The 20,807-nt window shown below is 44.2% G+C and overlaps 1 protein-coding gene across 1 annotated transcript in view; it reads left to right on the top strand.

Annotated features, from left to right (window-relative positions):
• Positions 1-20,807, top strand: part of PTPRE (protein tyrosine phosphatase receptor type E) — a 94,860-nt gene that overhangs the window by 59,371 nt on the left and 14,682 nt on the right. Inside the window, exons 2-11 of the mRNA XM_061478698.1 lie at positions 2,326-2,435; positions 9,383-9,485; positions 9,743-9,816; positions 11,646-11,782; positions 16,734-16,824; positions 17,345-17,421; positions 17,749-17,785; positions 18,470-18,567; positions 19,923-20,042; positions 20,482-20,642. Of these exons, the coding sequence (XP_061334682.1) occupies positions 2,333-2,435; positions 9,383-9,485; positions 9,743-9,816; positions 11,646-11,782; positions 16,734-16,824; positions 17,345-17,421; positions 17,749-17,785; positions 18,470-18,567; positions 19,923-20,042; positions 20,482-20,642 (1,001 nt within the window). The 5' untranslated portion in view covers positions 2,326-2,332. The remainder of the gene's footprint in view (positions 1-2,325; positions 2,436-9,382; positions 9,486-9,742; positions 9,817-11,645; positions 11,783-16,733; positions 16,825-17,344; positions 17,422-17,748; positions 17,786-18,469; positions 18,568-19,922; positions 20,043-20,481; positions 20,643-20,807) is intronic.

Raw genomic sequence — 20,807 nt, 5'->3', positions numbered from 1 at the left:
AGCCAAGAATCCTTCCCTACATGGACTTCACTTGTCCATAAAGTTAAACTTTAAGTGCCTGAGCCATTTACCCACACATATCCCGGAAATAAAGGCTGGAGGTAGTAGGATGTGAGTAGATAAAAGTGCATTGTATCCCCATACGGTTATGAAACCAGTTCCTATTTCTTTTCCCAGGCAGGGCAGCAGTTGCCTTCCAGCAAAGCAGTGTAATAAGGACAGTGTCTTCTCTACCTGGATCTTTTCCTTTCTGATTTTATCTACAAGAGGCATCTTTTGTAGTACACAGTTGTCCTTTCTTGTTCTGCAGTGCTTTGCTTCCTGCCTGTTCTCTCTGGAGAGTTGTCGTTATTAAGTGTTTTACCTTTTTTATTGTCGTTCCTAACAGACTAACGTGGAATTGTCATTTCTTGAGGATGGAAAACGCTGCAGTGTCTATCGTAGGGTGGTGTTTTGGTTCAAAGAATTATATCATTGTGGTCCTGTGTTCAAAGTACCTAAAGACACACGTATATATAAATGTATATATATGGTAAAGCTTACAGTGGTTTTACGTGGTTCACTTCTGAGTAACGCTCGTGCCAGTGGTGAAAAGGTGATGTGAAAAGTGTTGTTTGGAGTGTTTTTCATGCAGTCGTTATCCAGGGATTATTTCTGTGGGGTTATCACAGAATCCCAGCCTGGTTTGTGTTGGAAGGGACCTTAAACCTCATCCAGTTCCAACCCCTGCCACGGGCAGGGACACCTTCCACTAGAGCAGCTTGCTCCAAGCCCCTGTGTTCAACCTGGCCTTGAACACTGCCAGGGATGGGGCAGCCACAGCTTCTCTGGGCACCCTGTGCCAGCACCTCAGCACCCTCACAGGGAAGAGTTTCCTAATTAATTATCCCATGTTACATTGAAAGAAAGGATTTCCTAATGGTTCCAATTGTTATTCTAATGACTGCCAAGTTCCTGGGGTTTTTTTTGTGTGTCTGTAGTTAGGCAGCACTATTTAATAGCCTGTGGAAATTGTAACATTAAACATATTAAACTGAAGCATGGGGGAGCTTTGTGGTGCAGTATTACGATGGTTATAATTTTAGCAATGGATGTAGAGCCACCATCTGGATGAGTTCTGCCATTTGCGAGATACGGAACGTGATGTTTGTGTGTTCTGCCAGAGAAAGTATACTTAAATCAAGCAAGAAGAGCTATTGGCAGGCTCTTGTCATTAATATGTTCATTAGGGACTGGAGAAATGTACGGTGCATTAATAACAACATATATTTTTTCTACAAAAACCTCTATTTAGAGGGACAAGAGTATTTCTAGACCAGCATCTTGATCTACAGCTATTAACTGCCCTGAGCTTCTTTATAGTCTTCAAAGCAGCAGCACATTCTCATCACACTTTGTCTCTAATCTTCTCTACATTATTTCTATATAAATAATATAAATTATCCTCCAGTCTCACAAAACCTGCAATTCTTTGTGTTTGGAAGGCTTTGCTGCAACGTTTTATAGCTCTCAGACTCATAGTTGTGGTAAATATGTTCTCCCAAGGAGTGTATCTGTGAAGCATCCATCATCTGTCCTGTCTGTAGAAGGTCAAGGATAAGGAAACTCTGAAACGTGCTTGTTACAGGTGCTTTAAACTCCGTGGTTGTTGCTGGTGTGCTCAGTGGTAAAGGCTTTTCCCCTTTGTTTCAGTCTTGAGGCACTTGGAATGCCAGCATTTTTGGTCCAAGTTACACGCTGTAGTAGGATTGATCATGTAGAGCCAAGTCCCTTAGACCCTTAAGGCAGGGTCTGGGATTTTGGGCTTCTTTCCCCTCCCTGCAGCCACACTGCTCCTGCTCTTTGCACAAGGTATAACCCATTAATTCCAACAGAAACTACCAAAAATGCATGAATTTTGCTTTTATTCCCAAGGTTTACATTTATTCTCTGTGTTCTGGCTGCTGATACTCTAGGATGTTTCTCCTTATCTATGGAAGCGACTTCCAGGCTCCTTGCCTCTCTGTCCTCATGTGTTTAATAGATGTGGAGTAGCTTTTTTGGCCCGATCCCTGCTGTTGTTTTCGAACTGAGCGTTGCCTTCCTGTTCCTGGATTTAAAACGTTCTGAATGAACTCTTAGCGCACGCAACTGGTATTTTCCTTTTCCTTCCACATCAAAACTGAAAGTTAAGGGATAAGGCAATGGGAGAGCGTAAACCAGGTTTTAACCCTTTCCTCACCTGAAGTAAACGCTGCTTTTTCATTTAGCTTTGTTGTGACGCGAGGAAAAAGCATAGTAGCGATTTGACCTGAACGTTCCTCTTTTCCTTTCGCTTTCTCCTAGGTCCAGGATGGAACATTCCTGCTCGCTCCTGCTGCTCTGTGTTAGCTTTCTGTTTGCACAAGCATTACCACCCAATGGAACCGAGCTGCCAAAACCAACAACAACAACAAGTAAGGAGGTCGCTTGATTAGCCGGGATGGGAGGGGATGTGGGAAGGAACTTGTGGCGAGATCCCCCTGGTGACAGAGCCCTGCATGTTTTTCCAGGACTTTGACCCTGCTGATGTGCTTCTGTTCTTGCCAGGTGACCTCTGTGTTTGAGCTCCATATGACTGGTGCTCTGTGCTTTACTTTCCCTTTCCCATCTAAGGGAAATGCCAAGGATAGCTTTGGGAGAGGTAGAGCAGCACAGGATGTCCCCTCTGCCTGGGCTGCAAGGTCTGCATGGCCCAGGAGCTGTCACTATGGATCTCAATGTGACGTATGGGACCTGGACACAAATAATATGAAATAAATTATCAGTTACAGAACAGGATGAACTTGTCATGAGGAACTAAACTCTTTAAGCATGTTCTGTGTTTTCTAACGATACCAGCTAAGGCAAGACTCGAGGAGATGGGTCATAGTGCCTAAGATCAGGTCAGGTGAAAAATGGCAAAGCCTTTTTCAAAGACCTGAGAGCAGTCTTCTTCTCACTGGTCTGCCACAGCATCTCTTATTCACCCTCATTTCTGTTGTTTGGAATTCCTTCCTCTCGCTTCAAGCCCTCCTACAACTACATCCTAACTTATTACAGTCCTGGAGAGGGGGTTGTTCAAGTCAAATAAGGCTTCATTGTTTATTTGTTTAAGATATTGATTCTGCTGTTATGTTCTGTGATGTATTTTACTTGCATATAGTCCTTATCCTTCATAACCCTAGACAACTACCTTCAGTATCCCTGTACTGTTTAGGTGGTAGCAGTGTGTGATGCTTGCGTCAGAGGGGAAATTCCAAAGGGATGGCTGATTCCTGTGTTGGGTTGAAGGGAAATAAAGCTGATGATGTTCCATATAAACAGTGTGATGAAGTCATGATACGTTCTCAGGTGATGGCTGTCAACACCCAGGCTTTACAGCAGGGTGGTTTTGTGGGTGGGTTGGTTGGTTGGTTTGAATCTTACTGTGAACTTCAGAGCCGTAGGGAAGGAGAGCCCTGCGAGTGTTCAAGGCCAGGTTGGACGGGGCTTGGAGCAAGCTGCTCTAGTGGAAGGTGTCCCTGCCCGTGGCAGGGGTTGGAGCTGGATTTAAGGTCCCTTCCAACACAAACCATTACAGGATTCGATGATTTCACCAAAATCTGAGGCTGGGGAACAGTGGAGGTGCAGCTGAGCGCTGCTCTGCCTGGTAACAGACCTCTGCAGGGGAAATGGAGTCTTAGCGGGGAGCAAGGGCTCTGCCTTCAGCAGCGGCTACAATCTTTGTGTTGTTTTGCTCAGGGCTGTCAAAAGAAACATGTACATGTACATGTACCTGAAAATTCAGCTGAGGGTAAAGGTGCTGTTAAATGGCTCCGATGAAATATTATCAAGTAGTTGTCAGTGCCCTGCTTCTTGGCAGGCTCCTGGAGGAGCAACAGAACAAGTAATGAGATTGGTCTGAACACGTAAGAATAAGGGAATTGGAAAGGGAAGTAACTTGTTAGTGGTATCACTTCCCAAAATCAGTAAAAAAGGAGTTTCTCCGTAGATGCATGTTCATAGATACAGTTCACCTTCAAAGCTGAAATCAAAATTGTGCTGGATTTAAGTATGATAATATGGATAAAAGTCATCTGTGTTTTAATTAAAATTCCATTTCTATGATACGATTTAGAAATGATGAGTATGACTAAACTGTTTTTTTCCTAAATATCAAAGCCTTCATTACTTTGCAGTGAGAAGCAAAGATGAGTTTTGGCTGATAAGTACGTGCACAATGAAAATATACTGGTGTATAGGCAGTTCCAAGGTAATAGGATCACCTAATTCATTTGGTAACCATTTGATCTAATATATTGATAGCTAGTACAATGGTTTTTTAATACAAAAGTAAAGATTTTTGATGTATCAGGAAAACTTCATTTAAATGAATATGGAAAGAACTGTGGGATACTAAAGAATATAATCTAGCTTTCCCTTTGTGTGCTTATTTGATGAATGATCCAAAAAGATAGGATGCTTTTGATTCTGAAAGGAATAATTATATTGTATTGCATGTCATTAGTTTAGCTGACTTGATTTTTGAAACCTCTGTTGAATGAACATGTTGGGTTTATTCCTACTTTAAACATGGGTAGCCAGTCTGTATGGCTCCGTTTTGCAGCTCCGTTTTGCTCCCCACAAAAGTACCGTGAAATTGATGCCTTGAAATTTCCCTTTCACAAAATCAGAATATCCTGGGGTTTTTGCACTGTCATTTACTGAGTGTTCAACTGTATTAAGTAAGTATAAGCCAGGATTTACTTATTTGGATTTGAATAAAGAACTATGTATTTCAAGCAGGTAAACCTTTATGCTATAGAATATGTGCGATGGACTATTTATACGTGATGCTGCCCATAGCATTCAAATAATTCCTGGTTGCTAATATTTATCAGCTATCCAGTATGAATCATAGTCAGGATTCTTTTGCTTCCTCTTGTGTTTTCACTTCTTGTGTGGTTTAAATGTGGAAGCAGCCTGGGAGCTGCAGTACTAAAGCTTTTCAGTCCTTTCCAAATGTTTCAATTCCTTTTACTATTTACTCCATGAATATTTCATGGGCTTCATGCCCAACTTTACAGTTTCTTTCCACTACCAATATATTAACACACCGAGGTGATGAATCCATCGGATGGGTGGGAGGTTGAAAGGCAGCAAATGGTGCAGCTTTTGAGGCCCTTACTTCTGATAAAGTTTCAAGAGGTTAGTGGGTGTCTTTGAAGCCAACTCAAGCAGCGCATAGAAATAATAGAGTTTCACTGTACAATAGCCAGAATGGGACCCAGAGATGGAGATTTTCATGCTGGATTCGTGGTGCTTCTTTCCTGTAGGAATTGAGGCACCACTGGTTCTTCTTCCCTTTTTCTTTTGCCCTTCCTTTATTGACTTATTTTTGTAACTTGGGTTTGGTTTTCATCCGTACCAAACCCGTCTCCTGGTTATCAGCTGTATCTGCTGATACCTGCTTCCTCTCACAGTCAAGTCACAGTGATTCTCTGCAGGGTTGGGGTTTTCTCTCCCAAAGATAGAATGAGATGGCATAGTCTGGACTTGGTGATACCCCCATTGTCATGGGGGGGGGGGGGGGGGGGGGGGCTTCTGCCCAGTGATTACAGCACAATTACAGCCAGTCCTCAAAGAGGCAGGTGGCTTGATGAAAACAGAGAGGAGGAGAGTTCCGCTTTGATTGAGTTAGCCTGTGGGTTTTCAGTGTATAGAAATCACACACTGATGTGCAAGAGGCTTAGTTATAATCACAGAATCATAGGTTAGGGCTGGAAAGGACCTTAAGCTCATCGAGTTCCAACCCCCTGCCATGGGCTGGGACACCTTCCGTTAGACCAGGTTGCTCCAAGCCTGTTGTTGTGGGATTTCTCCTGTGCTCAGATAAACTGTATCTTATCTGTTCTTTGTCAATCACTGCAATAGTTCCAGGTACCTGGCTTGCTGTCTAGGGCAAACCACTCACCTTGCCTTCTTCATTTACTTTTGTGGAGGGGGGGAAAAAGTGTTTTAAACACACTTATATTCAAGGGCAATTTACCATTCGGTTCCTGCTTGCAAAGTAAGGGATCCAGGACTGAAGAAAATCCCAGTTTGGGAGAGCGTGAGAAGGCAGGGTGACAGGGCAGTTACTTGATGTGCATACACTGCTGTCAGTTCCCTATTTTCTTGTGGGTGCTTTTGTTTTTGACACATTCGGAAAGTGGGAACATCACAGCCCTGAGGGAAATGGTGATGTTTCCAGAAAGAGCCATTCAGTGGCTGGGCCAGCAGCGCAGGGAGTGAAGCCAGGAAGAACCCATGAGTCAGCCTCAGCGGGTGGCAGGGGAAGCACAAGGGGTTTACACCATCCTCCTGGTGATAATCCTCCTCTCTTGTCAAGGCAAAAGTCACTGTTTCATTGTAATACTGAAAAGTACCCTCGAGATGATCATTTTGGTGTGGCTTTGGACCACAGCATGCTCTGTGTTGAAGCAGTGGAAATAGTTCCCTAGCAGTAGCTGCGGTGGAGATGTGCTTTAGGGGACGTCTACCTCTTTTGCATGCATTTACTCCTATGTTTCAGTTGTCAGTTTTTGAAGTAGCACTGTTTCAGGTCTGTCTTTCAGTTTCCCCTCAAAAATCCCATGTTATAGGTAGTTGTGTTGGCCAGAGATCTTTCAGCCCCTCAGTGTGCAATGGCTTAAGCCCAGTTGTAACCTTGCTTACATTTCTGGGGGCTGCATCTATAAAATTACCAATGCAGCTATGGAAGGAAATAGAGTTAATAAATGAAACTGTTGAAAACCACCCCGTGCCTTCCACCCGGGGCTCTGCAGAGGCGAAGCCATTGGTGTGCCACTGCAAGGCTTTGAAAACGGATGTGCCCGTGTATGAGGAAGACGGGGCTGTTTGTGGGTTTTGACCTAATTTCCTTGTGAAATGGTAGGAGGAGAGGTGAGATCTTGATGCATTAGTCATTGCAGGGGGGCTCTGTGCTTCGCTAAGGAAATGGAGGCAGCAGCTTGAACAACGTCTGGGTTGGATTGAGGTCCTCTGTGTTTGGGAATCAGTTTTCCAAAGACATCTCCAAAGTGTGATGTCGAGTACATCCAGTCTGAAGGGAAGAGATGGGCGATCTTTGTATTGTGTAATGAGCAGAGGGAAATTTTAGTTCCCTCATGACTCAAAGTTGTTGTTTTTTTCCCCGTTGTGTCATGGGTCTTGACACAGAGCCAATGATGGTTCTAATGCAAAACCCCAAGGTGGATCCCAAGATACAGAGTTGGAAATACCTAAACTTAAAGTGGGCTAAAGTGGCTCCTTTTTGCTTATGAGAGGCAAAAATATCTAGTTTGTTTGTTTGTTTGCCAGCCCTTGGTTTCTATAGAGTGCGTGTTACTGCTAAACACCACCCAGACGCTGTTAAGCTGTTCCTGGTGATGCATGTTCATCCACACACTGACAGGGATATTCTGAAACCCTCTCAAGTGATGGTTTCTGATTGCAGTTTTGTCATGCCTGTCACTTCCATCTTTATATCCCACTTAAATGTCAGGTTTCATGCATTTTATTCCCTGTCTTTGTACTATTATGTTGACTTGAGATACCTTCTTTCCTTGTATGCCCCCAGTGCATCTATGCCTCTATAAAGGGAGTTTTTCTGTGCCCGGATGTCTTGTTTGAGCATCCAGAGGGTTTCCAGCTGCTCACAAGATACAACCCAATACTCATATCCATATGAGCTCCTTCCTATAATATTTCAGGTGTTAGGTACTCCTGTATATTCACTGTAATCTTGTGTTTGTCGAGGCCTGTGGCAAGATCTCTTCAAGGTCTTCATTCCTGGGGTCATGGTTGGAGTTGATCTGAAAGGTCTTTTCCAACCTGTTTGATTTTGTGATTCAAAAAGCCTCTTCTGCCTGTGGCAGGGGGTTGGGACTGGATGAGCTTTAAGTCCCTTCCATCACAAGCCATTCCATGAGCCTATGAAAAACAGGGAGCAGGGCTGTGTTTTGCTTGCTGGAAGCTAAGGTTTTGCTTTCTTAAATAAAACATGCTGGGTTATTAATGACTTTAACGTGTTATGTATTGAATTGTTTAGTAGAATGAAAAAGTTATAGAAGCATAATGAAACTCAGATGTAAAGGGTCACATACATAAACCCACTATTAACGGAAGGATGAGACTTGCAATATATACTAGATATAACAAAGATATACTTTTTAAATCTTCATTCTGAGTATTTGTTAAAAGTTTCATAATTCCTACTGGTTCTTCATTTTTAATGTAATGTGATATATAATGTTACATTATATTATATTATATTATATTATATTATATTATATTATATTATATTATATTATATATTTTATATATATATAATGTATAATATATTATATTATGCTCCATCCCTGGCAGTGTTCAAGGCCAGGTTGAATGAAGCCTTGGGTGCCATGGTTTAGTGTGAGGTGTCTTTGCCCATGGCAGGGGGGTTGGAACTGGATAATCTTAAGGTCCTTTCCAACCCTAACTGTTCTATGATTCTATGATATATTATAATCCATTGAAGACAGTTTGCACTGTCCCCTCCTGCCTTCCCCTTCGACCATGCTCAGCATGTGCTTTAGAGCCTAGTACACCAGCAGCAGTGTTCTGGCCTGGTAAAAGAGATGTGTTTAAAACACATGTTGTATCTCTGGATTCAATATAATCTATACAAAGGGTGGCGTTCTTGGTTATGTCTGGCAGGCTGAGAAACATCTGATGTGCATAGAAGTGTCCTGAATGGGCTTCAAATGTAACTTGGTATCTTGTACCCATTAAACTTACTCTAATTACAGGTAAAACCTTTGCTTAACCAGTCATAGAATCATAGAACAGTTAGGGTTGGAAAGGACCTTAAGATCATCCAGTTCCACCCCCCTGCCATAGGCAGGGACACCTCACACTAAACCATGGCACCCAAGGCTCTGTCCAACCTGGCCTTGAACACCACCAGAGATGGAGCATTCACAACCTCCTTGGGCAACCCATTCCAGTGCCTCACCACCCTCACAGGAAAGAATTTCCTCCTTATATCCAATCTAAACTTCCCCTGTTTAAGTTTGAACCCGTTACCCCTTGTCCTGTCACTACAGTCCCTAATGAAGAGTCCCTCCCCAGCATCCCTATAGGGATTCCAAACCATCCTTGATCTTGTCAGCAGCAGGTGGTTTCGTTGTGCTTTTGAAGGGGGGCAAAGAGAGCAATGAAAGAATTAAGCCTTCAGTTTCAGCTTTGCATGTATTAAACAAATAATGATGCTTTTAGGAAGTACAAGCAGCTCACTGCACTGGACCACAGCATTTTGGCACAGTTCCTGTGCCAGCTCAGGCAGTCTGTGTCTATAGTGTTCCCTGTGTTCTATCCACAGACTCTACAGAGGGGAACCATTTACACAAGGACCTGCTCACTTCAATGCTGATCCTGCTCCTGGTCTTCATCATTTTCATCCTGTTGGCTGGGTACTTTTTCAGGTAGGTGTGTGCGGAGCTCCGCTGGCAGAAGTAGCTCAGCCTTGTTTAGATATGATCTAACAAGGAAATGAAAGGCGTGCTTATGGTGAGGCAGGAGCTGGTGAGGCAGGCGCCTCCACCACAGCACAGGGGAAGCTCTCGCGGTGAGGATGAACAGAAAGAGCTTCTCCAGAATGACCTGGTTGGTGAACAGTGGTTTAGGAAAACACTTGTTGCCTTTCAACAGTTGCTCAGATTAATGGCTGTGTGTATTTCAGGTTCAGAAGACACAGGAAAGCTGTTGTCAACTCCGGGGACAAAAAGATGCCAAATGGGATCTTAGAAGAACAAGGTACAGAGAGATTTGCTTTCCTTCTCACTGGGAGTTTTGGTTGTGTTCGGGCTTGTTTGCCAATTTGAGTGAAGCTGCTCTAGTGGAAGGTGTCCCTGCCCATGGCAAGGGGCTGGAACTGGATGAGCTTTAAGCTCCCTTCCAACACAAACCAGTCTGGGATTCTATGATTAATTAGGGACTCAGTTATTCAGTTGTGTTTGCTTTTTATTAATAATATAAGGGTTGTTATTAAAGAGAAGATACTAAAAAATTGAGTATTTTAAGTATATTTAAGTCTATCCATATATAACCTTAACTTTCAGTTGTTGGTTTCAAAGAATGTTCACTTTAAGTATCTATTTCTTTGTAAATGTTTCTCGTGCCCTTTCTGTATGTTTTATTAGGGTGAGATCCAGGTTTCTGGCATTGTGATCTTTTTATTTAGAGAAGAAAATTGCAGTATTTCTTCTTAAAATGGGGGGGAAAAAGGGTCCTTAGCTCCTTGTGAAATTACTTGCTGGTTCCTGAATGTAAAGAGAAAGAAGGAAAAGGGTAAGACAGGGCAGCATTTGAAGCCAGCAGCACTACAAGAAAACACTCTCAGGAGCTGAAAATGTTTTCCAGTGGCTTTTTTACTGTGCTGGATTTGGTTCTGTGAGCAGGGAGCCCTTTGGGTGGGTTCAAACCCAGCCTCAGTTCAAACCTAGGCAACGTAGAGGGGCTGTTTGGTTCTTGCTTACAAATTACGTTAGCCATGACAAGGAGAAAAACTGAGTGCATGATAAAAAAGAGTTCCCTCTGTGCTCTGTGCCAGTTCCACGTTGCTGCATGTGAACTGAAGAACGGGTTAACAAACACGGTGGTAGCCATAGATCAAACCTCTAAATATACCCATTGGCTTCCCGTTGGGTCGGTGGTTGTGCTCAGGAACCCTGGCGAGCGCGGTTTGGACATCCCCGCGGTGCCCTGGCACCAGATAATGCCCTTTGGTGATGGGTGGTTAGCAGAGCAACCACCAAGCTGTAGTTTGCAGGCATGGCTGCTGGAAGTCACCTTGTCATTGTCAGCATGTAGGAAGGGGTCTGCCTTGCTCTTTGCCTTCAGTTGTAGATTAAATTTACTTTCACCATATGGTGGGCTTAATCCCTCCACTTCTTCCAGCCACCTGTGGGGATGCTCATTGCAGTGTCTAGGTGGCCAGTTGTGCTCCTGAGGGCGGTGAAAGCAGAAGGAGAAGGGGTCCTGGGGCTTTATTTCCCCATGTGAGGCAAGGTCTTGGCGTCAAGAAGCATCCACAGCAGTCCCCATAGCAAACTGTGCTAGGGCAACTGAGAGCAACAGCTCATCTTGGGGCAGTTACTGTTGTCTGCCAAGTTGAAGATGATGATATTATTATTATTATCATCATCATCATTATTATTATTATTATTACTACTACTACTATTATTATTTCCCCTTCACAAGTGAAATAATCTAGCAGCATCCCTTTTGTAGTAGATGCTAAAAGTTGTCCCTGCAGACAGCAGAGCAGCTTGGGGCTGGCACAGTCTTCATCAGCAGAAGGAACCTTGTCCTTTTCTAAATACAACTTGGTCACATTTTTAATCCGTTGTAAACAGAGACATCATTAATTTTAACAACATGGTTCTGCCTGAATTTATTATGCTCTCAAAGCAGCTCCTTGGCCTGTGGTTTTGGTTTCTTATTTCATTTAAATAAGCTTTATCACTGATTGAAGTCTCATGTGGGAAGTTCATTTTGGCGTCTTCTAAGTAATTAGGTTGGAAATAACTTATTATCTGTTGCTCTGGACATGCCTTTAACACGAACTTTCCTTGTACTGACAGAACAGCAACGGGTCATGCTGCTCAGTCGGTCTCCCTCGGGCCCCAAGAAGTATTTCCCTATCCCAGTAGAAAACCTTGAAGAGGAGATACGGATGCGATCAGCGGATGAAGGGAAGCTCTTCCGGGAGGAATTCAATGTAAGTTCTCATTGTGGAGTGAAAAGTGGGGGGAAATCCAGACATCAGCAAATATTAGTAATTCTTTCAAGAGTGTTTGGTGCGTGATGCTGGAATCTCAAAGTCTTGGCTTTCGTATATGCTCTGTGGTGTGGGGTAGCCCTTTATCTGGACAAAATCCATAACATTTACCGCTTTATGATGCGGTGGTGCCAAACTGGTAGTATAGAAACTGCTTGACACTTGCTAACACTGGGAGAAGATCTTTAGTGTTTGCCTGAAGCTGGAGAAAAGGAGAATTGAATGTGACTGTCCTTAGCATTGATTTTCTTTAAGGTGGTGTAGGGCTTTTGGGGACTTGGAGTTTTCTGCCTGTATGGGAAGTACTTAGAGAAGAAGACAGTGTGGCCTTTAATAGTGCCATAGTGAGGTTTGATGTTATTGGGGGGGATAGTTGGACCTTTTGCTCTTTGTTACCATCCCATCACTTCCCCTTCTGCAGCACCCTGTGGCCCTAACACATTCATTTCTCTGAAGCATCTCAACTGTAAGGTTTTATTCCTTTAACGTGTTGCCTTGGTCAGAAAAGTGGTTTTATTTTCTGCCCATACCCTGAGCTTTAGTTGCGTGTGGTCATATAAATGAGTCGTAACTGAAGGCTGTGGTGAGCTGCTGCAGGGCCAGTTTTGGTGGACAGATAGCGTGATGTGTTTCTCACACGTCTGCATTTGGGGCCTTTTCCGTGCTTTTTATTATTTCTGTTCACTTCCCATCACAGCAGAAGCAAGTAGCTTAAATGTCAGATCTGGGGTTTTCAAAGAGCCGATGCACACATTGATTAGACAGTCTGTTAAGCCACCTTCTTAATTGGTAGCATATTTATATCTGCAATTTGGTTGATGATATATTTAAACCACACAATTTCAGTGCCGTATCAGCGAGGGGGGATTGTGGAGATACTTATCAGGGTTGACAAAATGAATGTGAAAACTCATTTGAGGAGATGTGTCTGTGAATTTTGGCTCTCCTGATTAATTCATTCTGTAAGAGCCAAACAAATCATCTGTTTTTACATTTAAAACCTGCTTTGCTTGGATCATTTCCTGCGCCCTGCTGTGGGTGTGTGAATTTGTCTGAAAACTGGGGGTCCAGTCCCCATAAATAAGTACTCCAAGCAGCGATGGTACATAAAGTTTGATCAGTGCTTTATGTGGGTTCATCTGTCCCTGCTCTATCTCCTGTGGCAGCTTGCGTAGATGTATGAGCTGTTTGCTTAATCCTGAGAGAGGAAGAAAGGGTGAAAGACAGTTGAAAAATCAGAGTGATTGATATTGTAGCATAAACCCAGAGAGATGACAAACAGAAGTCAGTTATTGCAGCATTGGAAGGAAAGGGGCTGAGAGATCAAGAGCCATCGGCACAAACATCTGCATGATAGCATCTCCGTCAGAGCATCCCCCAGAGCTCAGCTCCATCCTCCCACCAGCTGAGGTTAACACCTCTGGCTGCCCCTTGAAGCCATAGGTGCCAAATCCTGCAGGTTTTTGCTGGGTCCAAAGCTGTCCCCTTTGCTCAAGGCGCTGGCCGGGAGTGGACCCTGACTGCAGCACTGGGATGGGGATGCTCAGCTGATGGGGATGCGCTGGGGGATCTCTGCCCATTGTGGTCTTTGCTTCACACAGCCTGATCTGACATGTCAGGGGTCAGGCATATCTGGGAATGCAGACACAGGGTCTCCATTGGGAATTTCAAGCAGGTTTAGATTGAAAATGGTGAGTCCATGAGCCAGGATTGGACAGGCACATGAACCAGCCCAAGAAATCTGGTCCCAAGTGTTTTTTTTTTGTGAAAAAGAGAAGAAAACAAGTGCTAATAGATGAGGTCATGTGGTGGATAGAAAGGATCTTTGAGGACTGTTCTCCTATGTGCCTAATGATGTTCTTCAATACTTCTGATTTTATCCAGAAAGCCTAAATTACCCTTAAGAAGTAAATTGCACTTCTTGCACTTGTGCACTAACCAAGATAGCAAATGCTCCTTCTGCTCTCAATTGCTTCATTTTAATTACTTGATTCCTTTGTGAACACAGGGCATTGGGAAAATGGTGTTCTTTCTTCATAGGGAAAAAGGAAAATCATAATAAAACGCCTACATTCATTTCTGTGTGGGCCTTTAGAGTCACAGAATAGTTAGGGTTGGAAAGGACCTTAAGATCATCCAGTTCCAACCCCCTGCCATGGGCAGGGACACCTCACACTAAACCATGGCACCCAAGGCTCTGTCTAACCTGGCCTTGAACACCACCAGGGATGGAGCATTCACAACCTCCCTGGGCAACCCATTCCAGTACCTCAGCACCCTCACAGGAAAGAATTTCCTCCTTAAATCCAATCTAAACTTGCCCTGTTTACTTCTATTTATCATCCATGCTGCAAGATGAGCTGGGTGTTGGATGTTTGTGGTTGGTTACTTGTTGCCTTGATTTTCCGATGAATGCCTGAAAAACCTTCCTGTAAGGAAGTGCTTTTAAAATCACCCCTTTTGACTTGATTGAGATGTCCCTGTGGCTTGTTCCGTGCGAAAGAGGAGGAAATGTGCTCATGCTGGGGGAGACTGAGCCACTCGGAAGCTTCAGAGAGATCTTAGGATTCCTGTGAAGCGCAAGCAGATAAGGCTGTGGTGGCAGCAGATGACCCAGCACCACCAAGACTCATCAGTGCCTTGTGATTCCTGGGGTGATGGAGAGGACACAATGAAGCGCATCCCTGATGAATCGCATCCTCTGCTCTGGAGAGGGGTGGGAGCAGCCAAAGGGGCTGTGCCTTGCACTGGGGTTCAACACCTAATCTGGGTCATGCAAAGCTGAGTTTTCTAGGAAAGACATCAGGGCTTCTCAGGAATAAGTAGCAGGAAATGTTCCTTATAGAATCCCAGACTGGTTTGGTTGGAAGGGAGCTTAAACCTCCTCCAGTTCCAACCCCTGCCATGGGCAGGGACACCTTCCACTAGAGCAGCTTGCTCCAAGCCCCTGTGTCCAACCTGGCCTTGAACACTGCCAGGGATGGGGCAGCCACAGCTTCACTGGGCACCCTGTGCCAGTGCCTCAGCACCCTCACAGGGAAGAGCTTCTTCCTTATATCCAACCTAAAACTCCCCTGCTTATTCCAGAGGTTTTCCATTATTTTGCCAGAGATAATTACTTTTCATGTGTTTTCCACATGAAGATGCAGAACTTATCTGGCTCTTTATTGGGAATTTGATGCCTGGATGTTGAAAGCGGAAGGATTCGTGTTTGAAGTGCTGATGATGTTGGTGTATGCAAAATGTAAATTAAGTTTCTGTGTTTTATAAATCGTAAATGTATTTTTAATTAGCAAAACCCTGGGCTTCATTCAAACGAGGAATCAAGCAGTTTGCTAAGAGCAGCTTTCATTTTCAACTCTTTCTTTCACATTCCCTCCCCTTTCTTTTACTTACATTCACAAGTTAAAGTGATATGTAACAACCCAAACCCACAGGTGCACATTGCTATTTCCTCTCTGGTGGTAATGAAGTTCTCCCCATGCTCCCCCCCCCCCCTTTCATGCTTTCATGTTATGTCCCCCTTCCAACACGGGTTGCTGCCTTTAAGGGGAAATTCCAAGCCCAGCTCTCTGCCAGGCAAGCAGGGCACTTGCTTTAGGCTCTGCAGTCGCTGACTATTGTTTTCCCTTCCCCAGTGTGATTCAAACTGGGTGGTAGGAGGTAGAAGAAGGGTGGGAGAAGGTGGTTGTGCATTGCCAGACCACTGGGGTTTTACTTTGCCTTGGTGGGATCCAAGATGCTGACACTGGGTTATTTAGGAGCTCAATACAAGAAGCTTAATGAAATCCAGTTCTTGTTCACGCAGCTTGCAGGGAGGGCGCAGCTAAAAGCACAGGGCAGAAGCCTCGTGCCATTCCTCTTGATGAATGGTGTGTATCTGGCTCTCCCCTTGCCCCAGGATCTCTGCTACAGCCCGAGCTCAGTGGTGGTGTCTCCGCAGCTTCTGCCATGGCAGTGGAGGGGCTCCATCTCGGGCATTTCCTTGTTTTCATCTTCATGGTATCACAGAATAGTTTGGGTTGGAAGGGTCCTTAAAGATCATCCAGTTCCAGCCCCTGTGATGCGCAGGGACATCTTCACTTAGATCAGGGTCTGGGGAACACATCCAGCCTGGCCTTGAATGTCTCCAGGGATGACGTATCCACCACCTCTCTGGGCAACCCGTGCTTGTGTTTTACCTTCCTCACATCCAGCCTGCATCTCCCCTCTTTTAGCTTAAGCCCGTCACTCTCTTCCTCTGTGTTTCCTCCTTCCATTTGATTGCTGTGCAAGAGCGTTGGGTTTTGTTGTTGTTGTTTGAGTTTTTTTTTTCAGCTTGACTAAATTTATCTGCAGCCTCACATCTTGCTGATCCCTTGCAGAATTTGACGTGTGCTCGTACAGCAACTTCCCGCATGAAAGAGCTGTGATTTATGTTCTATTTCCTCCCTTTATACCAGCGTTGGGCCCTCACCTGTGGACCTCAGCACGGTGTTTGATACTGCACGTTCTTCGCAGCGAGCCATTAACAATCAAACTCTGTGTTGTTGAACCAACTGTTGTGGCTAAAAGTAGGAGCGGAGCGCAGCGGAGCATCACATCCACGCGCTGGGTCACGGCGCTGTGAATCACTGCGGCAGATGGCAGCTTCGTTTCCTAAATAACTCTGATCTCTGGGGGGGAAACTGCTTCTGTCTCCAGAACTGCTGAACTCGTTCTCTGGAGCGAAATCTGCCAGGGTGTAGTTTCCTGTTATAATGAAAGTTACTGCAAAGAAAGTTTAAAGCCAGTGGTTTAATTCTGTTGGATGCAGGGCAATGTGTATGGATGCATTGTCACTAAGCCATGGTGCGGTCAAGATTTAACTGTTTTCTAATCCATTGACTTCTCTGTTTGTGTTATGTTTTAGTCCTTAACATCTGGATATGTGCAGGGAACATTTGAAATGGCAAATAAGGAAGAAAACAGGGAGAAGAACAGATACCCCAACATCCTGCCATGTAAGACATTACCTTTTCAATCAGAGCACCACCTTATCAATCAGAGCATTAATTCTGGCACAGTGCAGGCTGTAGTAGTGTTCATTTGCTGTTCAAGTAATGCAATTTCACTCTTCACAAGTGTTCTTTATACAGTGTTTTGTGGCATGTCTCTAGTATTGATCTTCTCCTGTTAGGTTTTACTATAGTGGTTATACAGTGATGTGCTATAAGGCGTTCATGGGGTTCTACCAGAATACACTGTGTCAAGTGGATATTTTAGGATCTCAGTTTAGTTTGGGGTAAGCAAACATGGAGAAGTTTGGGCTTCCAGTACTGCAGAGCTGCAGTGACAGTAACCTCCAGGTTGAGAGCAATGCAAAGGGCTTAGGGAGAAAGTTCATTGATGAGAAGTAGGGGCAATACAGGAGAGAGCTCTTTTGGGTGAAGTGTGTGCTTAGCCTGGCTTCCTGCTTGCAGGCAAATAACATATTTCAGATTGATAAACATGCAAACATGCCTGCAATGTGTTTTCTTCCAGATGACCATTCCAGAGTGATTTTGAGCCAAATCGATGGAGTCCCACCTTCAGACTACATTAATGCATCATATATAGATGTAAGTTCACTCTCCCCCAGCCCGCGTTTGTGCTGGGGATTGCCCCGACACAGGGGCAGGACCTTGCCCTTGCCCTTGTGGAACTCCATGAGGTTCACTTGGTCCCACCTGTCCAGGTCCCTCTGGATCCCATCCCTTCCCTCCAGGTGTTGACCACACCGCACAGCTCGGTGTCATTGGGAACTTGCTGCGGGTGCTCGATCCCCCTGCCCATGTCACCAGCAAAGATGTTAAACAGCACCAGACCCAATACTAAAGAATAAGTATTTTTCTGCTGGCATATGTTGGCATTTCATCTTTTAACTTCTCTGATATTTTTTTCTACAGGGTTATAAAGAAAAGAATAAATTTATCGCAGCACAAGGTACTGTATTCTCATTTCTCTATTCTCTACACCTTATGGCTGAACATTCAATTTTAGATGTGTTTTCAAGGTTCTTTTCAGCTGCAGATTGTGGCCAAGTGTGAGGTGGGATTTAGAGGTTAGTCTTGGAACCAAATAGCAGTGAGTGTGAGGCAGCACACTGCATTTAGACCTGCAGATACTCTGAGTGAAGAGGCTCACCTTGCCCCCTCAACTCCTGCTTTACTTCTCTTAAAGATTGCTGTCTCCTGATTCTACAGCAATCCTGCTATGGAAATGAGCATTTTCACATGAGTCCTTATGCTGGTTTAGCCACAAATTTGGGGAATCCCAGACAATACAAAACAATAGCTGCCCCTGCCCTTCAGAAATCATAGAATCCTAGACTGGTTTGGTCTTAAAGCTCATCCAGTCCCAACCCCTGCCATGGGCAGGGACATCTTCCACTAGAGCAGCTTGCTCCAAGCCCTGTCCAGCCTGGCCTTGAACACTGCCAGGGATGGTTCCTGTCCTGTACAGCAGGATGAGCAGCTCTCAGGCAATGTTGGACCTTGGTATGGGGGAGAACTGCAATGTAAAAATACTAAATGATGCTCCTGCCGTAGTCTGCCTAACAGAGTGTGTTTCAAGAGAGAAGATACCTGCTACAAATATATGTTTGAGTGTCTATGCTTCTGTCTGCAGGACCAAAGCAGGAAACAGTTAATGACTTCTGGAGGATGATATGGGAGCAGAAGTCGGCTGTTATCGTCATGTTAACCAACCTGAAAGAAAGGAAAGAGGTAAAGAGCTTTGATATGCTCTCAGATGTCTCTAGGAGAGCGTGCTCCAAAAGCAGTCGTGGCTGCTCAGCATCTGGCCAGTCGTGTTTCTGACTACTTTATTCCCCAGCCCCTGTTAGCACATGGGTTTTTCTGCTCATACATGTAGTTTTCATTCCCAAAATACAAATTCAGACAAATTGACCTGAAGGAAACTATTCCAATAGCTAATTTTGTCCTGCGTAGCCCATAGCCAAAAGCAAATTCTCATGCCTGAGCTTTTATCGCACCATAAGGCTGTGCTTGTGGGTGGGTTTGGTTGGAAATGAAGATAAAAACTGTTCATTTTCCTCAGTATTATATTTCAAATACCTTCTGGCACATGCACAAAACAAACCGAAGCTGCTGCTTTATGAGAGTAATGCTGTTCCTTCCTGTCCCCCCATTCCTCCTCGTATGCATCTTGCTGCTCGCATTGTGTGACTTTCTACTGGCTGAATGCTGAGACACACGGCAAGTGTGAAGCATTGAACTCAATTCCTGCTTCACAGGCTTGAGAAGCTAAGTTAAAATATTAAGGAAATGAACAACAAGAAACATGAAAGATACTCTGTAATTATTTCCTTATATTTCCTTTTCCCCTGTGGGACACTTTGGCACACTGAGCATGCTGCATCCTTACTTGAAATACATCTAAAGTCAGCAAAAACTCTTGCCCCTCAAGGGCTCCTGCCAGTGGAGAAATATGGGGGTAAGCAGCAATAGCTGGCCTTGGGAAGGAGATGGATGAGGAGATGGAAGTCAGTTTTCATACCTATTTTGTGCATTTTTTACAGTAACAAAGATATAGTGCAGATACCATCCGCTCACTGCAGTCATGAGGTCAGGCGTTCCTTGTCTGCCTCTTTACTGTAGTACTTCTGCCTTGTTCTACTCTTACCTTGATGAAGCTATTTACTATTAGCTTGACAAAGCTCAAACGGCAAAAGCAGTCTGTAAGTAGAGCCCATTCCCAGGATGAGAAGCCAGCACTGTTAAATCTAGATGTTCCAGATAGGGACTGCCTTGCATTTCACACCTAGAAATTAGACTCAAGATACCGCAGTCCCCATTGTTAGGCACCCCCTAACAAAAATCCCACGCAACCCAGAAGCTGTTTAGGTCTGGCTAGGTTAAAAAAGTACTCCAAAGCTGTTCTCACCTTCTCTGCATAAATTTAAGCATCAACAGCACTAGCAAAGTGTTAAAGTTGCATTGTGCCAGATGAGAAACGCTGCATAACTGTTTTCAGACTTAACGTATCCTATCCTCATTGTTTTATGAGTAACCAACAATGAAAGCAGACTCAGTATTAAACTCACTGTGTGTTTGAACAGGAAAAATGTTATCAGTATTGGCCTGACCAGGGGTGCTGGACTTATGGAAATATCCGTGTGTCCGTGGAAGATTGCATCGTTCTGGTAGACTACACCATCCGCAAGTTCTGTGTTCAGTCAGTAAGTATGGGCGGTGCTCCCGATGGGAATTCCTTTTCATTTCGAAAGCAAATTGTTATGATGTCAAATATTTGCTTAAAGGAAACTTGGGGAATTTGAGTGCCCAGAGCAGTTGTGGCTGCCCCATTCCTGGCAGCGTTGTTTGGGTTGGGAGGGTTTCCATGGTTTGGGTTGAAGGGACCTTAAAGCTCATCCGGTCCCAACCCCTACCATGGGCAGGGACACCTTCCACTAGAGCAGCTTGCTCCAAGCCCCTGTGTCCAACCTGGCCTTGAATAATCTATGGTAATTTTACTCCGTGTTTGTATTTTACATACGCTGTAAACTTCCTTGAGTCAGGCTCTAAATGTTGCAGGAATCGGTTCACAAATAACCACAGCAGTTTATATATAAACCTTTGCATGAAGTGTCAAACTTGAGCTCTGTGTGTTTGCTGCAGCTTCATGATGGTTGTAAAGCTCCGAGGCTTGTTACGCAGCTTCACTTCACCAGTTGGCCTGATTTCGGGGTGCCTTTCACTCCTATTGGGATGCTGAAATTCCTGAAGAAGGTCAAAACATTGAATCCTGCCCATGCTGGACCCATTGTGGTTCACTGCAGGTATGTATGTGCTCCTCAAGCCATTCTCTTAGCTTGGCCTGGGGTTACATGTGTAATATCAAGGCTAAATTGTAATCTACTCATAGGCTATGAAGTGTGTGTATGTGTATATGTATTTGCTCACATATTTATATATGTAAAAGGCAATATAATACAATATAATAT

Source organism: Pezoporus flaviventris, unplaced genomic scaffold (genome assembly GCF_033815535.1).
Source record: "Pezoporus flaviventris isolate CSIRO_AGI_PZ_B2104156 unplaced genomic scaffold, CSIRO_AGI_Pfla_v1 ptg000129l, whole genome shotgun sequence".
Classification (NCBI taxonomy): Eukaryota; Metazoa; Chordata; class Aves; order Psittaciformes; family Psittacidae; genus Pezoporus; species Pezoporus flaviventris.
The sequence above is the reverse complement of the archived record's forward strand: the minus strand, read 5'-3'. Positions and strand labels throughout refer to the sequence as shown.